This window comes from Drosophila arizonae, chromosome 4 (genome assembly GCF_054131065.1).
Source record: "Drosophila arizonae isolate 15081-1271.41 chromosome 4, UAZ_ARI_1.0, whole genome shotgun sequence".
Taxonomy (NCBI): Eukaryota; Metazoa; Arthropoda; class Insecta; order Diptera; family Drosophilidae; genus Drosophila; species Drosophila arizonae.
Genome location: NC_142924.1, coordinates 26,712,133 through 26,720,684, shown reverse-complemented (window position 1 = coordinate 26,720,684; position 8,552 = coordinate 26,712,133). Strand labels below are relative to the sequence as shown.

Here is an 8,552-nt window from a genome sequence, read left to right as displayed (position 1 = left end):
GTACATATATGCAAAATTTCTTGAGCTTGATTAAATTTTTCGTTCGCAATAGAACTTAAGAAATTAAAAAAAATTTTTTTACATTTTGCTAAAAAAGCTTGTGTGACATCGTTGTGATCGAGATTCCTGCCATCTTGGATTACCAAGTTAACTGTATGGGCAAAGCATGACAGATTCAGGATTTTTGAAAACTCGCAAGCTTTTAGTATTGAACTGGCCTTGTCAGTTATAATGCAAACACTTTTTTCAAAGATATGCCAAGATGTTAATATATCTTTTAAAGTATCTACAATATTTTGCGACGCGTGATTTGTAGTAACCGTGTAACCGTTAAAAAGTTCACGTTAGCGCACAAATCACAAGAGATGGCAATGTTAGAAACCTGCTCCAAAATTGTTGACAATTTTTCCGTCGTTTTCTTAAACAAATCAGGACGTTTTCAAATGAATCCGGCTGGAAAGCTTATAGCGTGGACATTGACGTCAGGAGCATTTCTGTCTAAATTTGGGTAAAACCGTTTAAAGTGATCATGCAGGTTTGATGTGGAGCCAGTGGTCTTATACTCTTTGGCGCAGCTTAGGCATTTGGCAAATCTCTTATCATCAGATCTTATAAAAGAAGAGTAAGTAAGAAAGCTCTAGTCGAGAGTGCTCGACTACGAGATCCCCTGAACCCTTGGAGTAATGGCTATTTCAATAATTTTTCGCGTCTTTCAGCTTACACAAGAAACACGCAAGAAGAGGCGCGCTTACATTTAAGTAGATAATTTCGTTTCAATGGTCGTGGGTTTGCCTATCAGAATGATATTTGCTAAAAATGTAGTACCTGATCAATCCCTGTGCCCAAATTGGAATGCGATTTTCGATCCCTTGTACCTGCACAGGTGAAATTTACCTTTTTAATAAGAAGCATGTGTATGTACATACATACATATACTGGCTAAATGGACCCATTTTAAAGGGTGCATCTGTTAGATGTCATAAAAATCATGCAATTTTAGTTAGTCAGCTACTTAAATAAAAGCGCCTCTTCCGGTCAAACCCAAAATCGTTCACACAATTCTAAATTGTCGTAGGCACACGTCAATGCTCATGTCGCATGCATACACATATAAACATACACTCACGCACATACATATAAAGGCACTAAAATGCTTCTACAATGATTACCCCATCATTTGTGAGCATCGCGGCCCCTGCGTACACACAATCAAACATATTTCTGTAAGTGTGAGCACTTCACAAGATCGACCAAATTCAAATGCTAGGATTTCAAATTGCTACAGTCAGCAAGGGCTTTGCACACAGGCATACAAATGCTCATAGTACATGTAGCATACTGTAAGTGTTTGTGTGCATGCTCGTCGCGAAAACATTTTCATTATGCGCACCAACGCTTTCATACTCTTCCGACAAATAATAACGAAAACGCATGGCAAACGGCTTAAAGAGTTCGGAATACCCTTCACACAGAAGGGAAGGCATGGGTTCTTGCTGCGAAGAAATTTCAATTTTCGTGAGCTGCTGCTTGTGCTCACAATGTGAGCCTCACATGCATACATACATATACACATTTGAGAGAGCAGAGAGCATCGAGAGAGAGAGAGAGAGCAAGGAAAACATTGAGCATAGAGGGATCTTTTGTTCAACATTTGACCATCTCGGTCGAGCGCATGAAGCGAAATGATTGTGCTTTCGTATATTTTAGTAACCCGAACCTAAAAGTGAGGAGCCGAGCGGATACGAAGTTGTCTGGGGTGTTAACGCTCGAAAATAAGTGTGCAAAACGCTTTACACTACGTGTCCGGTCTATGTGTTCTCTGGTTAGTGGCGCAACCTACTGTGTCTTTTAACAGTGACCAGAGAACACATAGACTAGACATGTAGAACAAATTTTTCTACAGCAGAAAATGTTAAGTTGGTCGACCATTTTACTTCGTATTTGCTCGGCTCGGTCGCTGGAGGTTCGAGCAGTGAAAATATTGCACGTCAGTGCGCTGCAAGTGCTCAAACGAAATGGTCCCATTCTTATACGAAGCACATCTATGCGCTTTTGTCCTACTCTCTCTCTCTCTCTCTCTCTCTGTCTCTCTCTATGGTCGCTCAAATCACCGAACTCCGCAGCGCACAAAAATTGAAATTTGTTGGCGACGATCCCAGCTCTTTCCCAGCAAGCATTTGGAAGACTGTTTTAACAGAAATCGTCTTGATGAGTCTTCTTTGAGTCCCCTTGACGATTAAAAAACGACTAATCTCCCGGGCTATCGAAAGAAGACTCATAAATGACCCTTCCATATGCTCAAAGTATGATTACTTTAAAATACAAAAACGAAATGCAAAGCAATCGCCAAATGAGCATGCAGGTGATTAAAATATGATCATTGCTTGGTTTTGCTTTGTTCCTATGCAATCATATTCTGCTCGCTTGGTTGATCGAAAAGCGATTCTTATCTAAGCTTATATCTAAGTTAAACGGTACTTTTTCTTAAGCACAAGCCGAAATGTGCAAATTTTGTCATTCGAGCGTGAAAGTGCAAGTGAAGTGCAAGTGCGAAGTGCATACAAATAAATTATATCAATTATATCAAATACAATTAAAAAGGTGATTATGTCAGTCAAACAATTACGTCGAGTGGCCAAAAGAGAAGCTTATAAACTATTATTTCCTGAAAAGGAAAAGGAAAAGTATGTATTTTTTTGGAAAATATTTATAATATTTTTTATTAATTAATATTTTCCCTTTTAGATATTGCTAATGAAAAATTTACATGCATGGATAAGGATTTTAATACGGTGCTAAAAAAGCATTTTGTCCATGCCAATGACAGGCTGGCAAAGCGTAGGCGCTTAGAATAATATAAAACATACTTTCTATTTCTGTTACTATTTTTGTTATTTTTTGTTTTGAATTTCTATATTTTGTTTTGTATCAATTTACTTTTTTTTTGCTGTTATTTTTAAAAAAATATATATATATATATATTAAATGAAATTTATATCAAGAAAAAAATTCTTTTCATTGCAAATTATTGAAAATTTCAATCGAATATGAGTCAAAAAATGATTAAATTATGACTCGTGGAAGACTCTTTTATGATTAAAAGATGACTCGTGGAAGACTCTTTTATGATTAAAAACAAGAGTCATAAGCGACTCATCAAGAAGAGTCGCGGGTAGGGTACCATTTTCTCCCGACAGAACAGTCTTTTATGATCAGAAAATGAGCGCACATATGACTGTTTTCAATCATCGCGCGAGTCTTTTAAGACTAACTTATGCTCTGTTAAACGCAAAAATGCTTGCTGGGTTCCTTTTCAACGAAGTAAAGTGGTCGACCAACTTAACATTTTCTGCTGTAGAAAAATTTGTTCTACATGTCTAGTCTATGTGTTCTCTGGTCAGTGCCCAGGTCTAATTCAAAGCTCGAACGCGTAAGTAAATTGTAAAAATTTTAATTTTAGTTATTTAATTTTGGATTTTTCCCTCAGAAGTACTTAGTATCAATGGAAAAATGGATAAGTATCTGGGGAAAACTGGTGAGTGATTACTTTACAAAACGGAGATTTCATTTTTGAAGTTCGCGAGTATATGCAGTAGCACGCTAGTTTTATTTAGGTATTTAAATCAGTGGTCAACACATACAATTTGCGATGCACCGCTGCAGTTTTCTGCCTGACAAACTTGTTTTGCTTCTCTATTGCTTATATAATTTGCCAGTTAAGTTAATTTCGCTATGTCTTTTTATGAAATAGCTCCGATCTTCTAATTATGAAAATAATATACAACAAGCCTACAAACGCAAGAGGAACACGTCTAGTACCGTTCTATAAATGCAGACTTTAAGAAAAAATGGAGTATATTGTAGTTATTTTAAATGTTCGATAGTACTATCGATAATATCGATGGGTTTCACTATCGGATGTGAAAAAATCAGGAAAAATCACTATCGATAGTTTTGCATCCCTATCGCTTTATCATATCACATAAAGCCTTCCTCACTAGTGGCACGACTAAATCACATATACAATAAAATTTAAAGGAGTTTTTTATTTTCTAAAAACTTAGCATCAGAAAATTGTATACATGCATATATTATTCATAATAGCCAAATTGAAATCGTAACTGCTCGTACAAAAGAAACATAATAATTGTCTGCGGAATCATGCGTAACAAATTTGGCATAATGCCACGAAATAGACCTCTGATGCCGAAACGCATCATATACGTAATCTTTTCTGAAGTTGTGGTTAAATAACCGGTCGTTCTGTTCATTTGCATCGTTTTAAGTATCTCGATGGGCTGAACCAAGGGAACACACAAAACGGCTGCAGTGAGTGAGCTTGTTATATGCAGGATTTTACTATCTTCGTTCCACGCATAGTAATGCGTATACATCATTTTGCTCTGCAAATGTCATTTACAGATACTAGTAATAAAATCAAAATAGTTTCTGACCTGATCATACATCGCATTCTGTCCAATATTAATAATTGTGGCACGAGTAAAAGAACATAAGCCTCCCGTATAGAGCGCCCTAAAACCCTCATCCCGCCATATTCTATGCAGACCGTCAAAGACGTTTTTATAATTTCGCCTATATTTCACTTTTAGCAACCGATCCACATGCATGCGAGTGTTAACCAGTTCACAAGGTATTCCGACAATCCCAGCCACTAAGCCAGATATACTCGCCACACAAACCTTGTGTAGGAAATTGTATTCATCGACGTATCGTTTTCCCACTTGGTACAGATGGAATCGTAATGTCGTATAAGATAGCTGTCGTAAAAATTGGGCGCTCAGACCGTCATACAGTGATAAAAATCCTGAAATATTAATAATGAACTACATCAATTTGTCCAATCATATGACATTCAAATATGTATGAATTAAAATTAATCAATTGGCAGCATGGCATCTCGGGAAACCTATATTTTCTATAGCTTTAGAGCTAGAAACTGGATGGGCTTATGTATCCGCCATATCTATTTATAAACAAGTAAGAACTTTGAGTTACCGACTGGAGAATACTTATTCACGGCCCAAATGATTCCACATCCGCAATACCTAATTGGTTTGGACTGCCAACCCGACTATTTATTCCAAAACTTTAATTCTTTAAATATAATAGTGCTGAAAAGAGTATTATAATTTGTGAATCGATATATCCGTTATAACTTTTTGAACTTGTGTTGTTGATGCGAGTATATATTCCAAGTTTCAAGTTTACAGCTCTGCAACTAATATTTTTGATATATCGTAAAATGCAATTTGCAATTCGATACGCCACTCGTGGGCTCATCAGAAATATCTTGACACATTATAAACCTAGAATATTTTACGAGTTTCAAGCCTCTAGTTTCAACAGCGGCGACAAGCGAACGGACGGACAGTAAGATAGAAATTGCACAAAAGTAATATTTCACTTTTTGTTATTATATATATTATTATATTATGTATGGGTATTTGAATAGTGCTTACCATGTTTTTTTATTGCTATTTTAACATAGTCAACCATTGTCATGTCTTTCCTAAGAAAAATCATTTGAGTCTCCAGTAGATCAAAAGGTGCAACTATACATTGGCTACAGGCACCAGATATTCCACCGCTCCACCAGCGTGGTATCATTCTGTAAGATAGTCGCCGAATTCTTTCGTGGATATACAGAAATGAATTATTTCACATGTGCCACTCACTTCTTGTTGTCATCCGAGACCTTATTGGCTGCTAAAAAATTAGCCAATTTTATGTTCTGGGGTGACATTATATAGTTTGTAACGTTTTTTTTTTTCCTATTTTCAGACCAAAGTGGAATGACGCTTAGAAGTTATGTGATACTAAATGATTTTCTGTGTAATTATTGACAACTGCCTGCCATTAGGGGACACTCGAATTATATAAAAATAAACTACTAAATGATTAATATAAAAGTAGTATTTTAAATTGAACAACTTGGTAGTGTCCCACAAGCTGGATAGATCAATCACAATTTAGTTAAGTGGTTTGGCATAGTCTTGTAGAATCGAACAATGCTTCATTCGGGTCTTCTCTTAAGCATATCATGAGAATAGTCAAGATTTTATTAAAGGTCTGAAAAGGAAGCAGTATTTTGAACTAAAATTTTGTTTGCCAATTTTATTTGAAAGCTATAATTATTTTTACAAGTTATGACATTTATAGCAAATGCTTTTGCTGTTTTTAAAATCTTTGTATACCCTGAACCCATTGGAAATTGAGAAACAAGGGTACGAGTATAATGGTTTTGTGGAAATGTATGGGACCGGCAGAAAGAGGCGTGGCAAAATCATATATATTCTTGATCCTTCCTAATTTATAACAGATGTATTTCCAATACTAGAGACTTGCGCTTCTGCAAATAGACGGATTTAAATGTTATTATGAAGCTAGTCTATCTACTAATAAAGCTATTTGACAATTATATTAAACTCACACTGCAGCATTAAGGTCTTTATACGTGCGAGGAAATTAAAATATCAGTTGCTCGAAGGGATTGGGGGGTCTCGACAAAAGACCTCTTACATGTTCTAACATATTTTGATTCTTGCTTTGCATTCAAACATCTAATTACGATATAATTGCGTTTGAATAGTTTGCCACTACTTTAGTTTTTTTAGGTTGTGATAGCAGAAGCGCTGTAGGGAACGTGGATTTAGAATCGTGTACCTCCTAATCGGGCAGTATTTGACCATTGCGATTTTACGTGCTAAGCTTCCGTGTCATGTGTCATGATTGAGACCGACTTTCTAGAGTCTAAAGTTTGGCTGTCACTGAAATATTAATTTAGATAAGCATTTACCATAGTAGGTAGTTAATTTTGAAAATTTATACTTTCGCTAGAGAACATTGTTATTTTTAACTTCTTTCTGCATTGGTGGAATGCTTAATTTGGGTCATAGGTATAGGCAGATCACAAGGTACTGGCTGACGATCGCGAATTGCGGCGACCACGATGGTGGTCTGGAGGAGTGGCATCCACATGTGTAGCTTGTATATTAGCACCTTTTGATTTAATCAAAACGCATATGCAAACACAGACAAAAAAGAAGAGTATGTTAAAAACAACTGTCAAAATCATACGATTAAGAGGTGATTAAATACGTATTTTATTTGCATTTACCTTAAGACGTTTTTATCAATAATTATCCTATCGTAGGCTTTTTAGGTTTTTATGATGGTTTTACAGCGGCTGCGCTTCGTCAGTTGACATGCACAAGTCTTCGATTCTCTCTGTATGAGAACGGCAAGCACCTAGAAATATTGCAAAACTCGAATTCCATTCTTGACAAAATGTATGTTGCAAGCTTTGCAGGCATAGTTGGATCAGTAGTTGGGCTACCAATGGATGTGATAAATGTGCGGATGCAAAACGATATGAAATATGCAGAGAATTTAAGACGAAAGTACATATATGCCATTCAAATTCTTCAATGCATATGCGCACTTTAATTTTATCGATACTATCATACTATCATAGTTATAAGAGCTTTATGGATGCTCTGATCCGGATTCCCAAAGAGGAGGGGTGGATGACCCTATATAGTGGCGGGATTGCTGCTGTTCTTAAAGCAGCTATTGGAAACAGTGCCCAGCTAGCAGTCTATGACCAAGTAACTATTAATTTTTGACTTCATATATAATAGTATTTGTGTACATATATCCTTTTTTATCTGGAGAGTAGGTTAAAAGTGAGCTTCATCATCGCTTCATGTTAGAAGACGACGTGCATTTACATTTTAAGAGTTCATTAATCACGTCAATTATTGAGTCAATTATTTCGCAGCCCTTTGACGTGCTGAAGACTTTAATGATGAATGCACCACCCACACAGTTTCCGACTGTGTTCCATGCTATTAAATATATGATGCGTTTTGGATATTTGGGGCTCTACCGTGGATTGGTGCCCACAATTGCTCGAAAGGCCCCAGCCACAATATCATTGTTTATAATTTATGAGCAGTTGCGCCTTAATTTAGGTTATATTCCACTCGACTCCAAATAATGTCAAATTTTTAGTAAATTTTACCCCTGTAATTTTTGCAGAAGTTGTCAGCCTTACGTTTGTCACCTATTGACCTAATTCAAATAAATTTGGTATTCCAGACCTAGATTTCTGACGCACTGTTAGTTAATCAAAATACATACAACGGGCCTAAATCTCAATTTAATTTTTTTTGAAAAGTAATATGTAATAATGTATCAAAATAAGTTATGAAATTAATTCTATATTTAATGTTAATTTGAAAGCTTTACATATTTATTTTATTTTAAAAATTTTGAGTGTACTAAAATTAAAATTAACAAGTAAGAAGGTTGCAGTCGGGCGTTACCAATTGCAGTATACTCATTCACATCCCATCAGCAATTTAGTAGCTAAGTTTAGCTCTAATACTGTAGAAAATACAGGGATTTTTTTTCGATTTACCACGACCCTACTGGGTGTAGACACCTCATTTTTGGTCAGTTCTTAGAACGTGATAACGGTACCTTAACTACACAGTTTGTATGCTTGCCCTCAAAAAATGTGAAAATTA

At 35.9% G+C, this 8,552-nt stretch overlaps 2 protein-coding genes across 3 annotated transcripts; one reads left to right on the top strand and one right to left on the bottom strand.

The window, feature by feature from the left end:
* Positions 1 to 2,494: 2,494 nt before the first annotated feature.
* On the bottom strand, positions 2,495 to 5,838 carry LOC108614594 (mitochondrial dicarboxylate carrier). The gene is made up of 4 exons (XM_018008780.2): positions 5,697 to 5,838; positions 5,481 to 5,629; positions 4,455 to 4,825; positions 2,495 to 4,403 (listed from the first exon to the last, which is right to left on the bottom strand). Exons 1-4 carry the CDS (start codon positions 5,762 to 5,764, stop codon positions 4,092 to 4,094), a joined length of 900 nt encoding a protein of 299 aa, XP_017864269.1. The 5' UTR covers positions 5,765 to 5,838; the 3' UTR covers positions 2,495 to 4,091.
* A 1,134-nt stretch (positions 5,839 to 6,972) lies between these two features.
* On the top strand, positions 6,973 to 8,128 carry Dic4 (Dicarboxylate carrier 4). 2 transcript variants are annotated; one of them, XM_089468932.1, is made up of 5 exons: positions 6,973 to 7,107; positions 7,175 to 7,421; positions 7,496 to 7,628; positions 7,700 to 7,994; positions 8,062 to 8,128. In XM_089468932.1, exons 1-5 carry the CDS (start codon positions 7,044 to 7,046, stop codon positions 8,091 to 8,093), a joined length of 771 nt encoding a protein of 256 aa, XP_089325058.1. In that variant the 5' UTR covers positions 6,973 to 7,043; the 3' UTR covers positions 8,094 to 8,128. The 2 variants fall into 2 exon arrangements, with proteins under 2 accessions (XP_089325058.1, XP_017861123.1); XM_018005634.2 differs by having other exon boundaries at positions 7,700 to 8,128.
* The last annotated feature ends 424 nt before the right edge of the window (positions 8,129 to 8,552 follow it).

Excerpts from the sequence above, each read along its gene's own strand:
- Dic4 (XM_089468932.1), top strand. The coding sequence starts at position 7,044 with ATGCAAACACAGACAAAAAAGAAGAGTATGTTAAAAACAACTGTCAAA. Across the intron at positions 7,108-7,174 it reads CAAAATCATACGATTAAGAG|GCTTTTTAGGTTTTTATGAT; the intron begins GTGATTAAATAC and ends ATCCTATCGTAG. Across the intron at positions 7,995-8,061 it reads GCAGTTGCGCCTTAATTTAG|AAGTTGTCAGCCTTACGTTT; the intron begins GTTATATTCCAC and ends TAATTTTTGCAG.
- LOC108614594 (XM_018008780.2), bottom strand. The coding sequence starts at position 5,764 with ATGTCACCCCAGAACATAAAATTGGCTAATTTTTTAGCAGCCAATAAG. Across the intron at positions 5,630-5,696 it reads GTCTCGGATGACAACAAGAA|AATGATACCACGCTGGTGGA; the intron begins GTGAGTGGCACA and ends ACTATCTTACAG. Across the intron at positions 4,404-4,454 it reads AGAATGCGATGTATGATCAG|AGCAAAATGATGTATACGCA; the intron begins GTCAGAAACTAT and ends TGACATTTGCAG.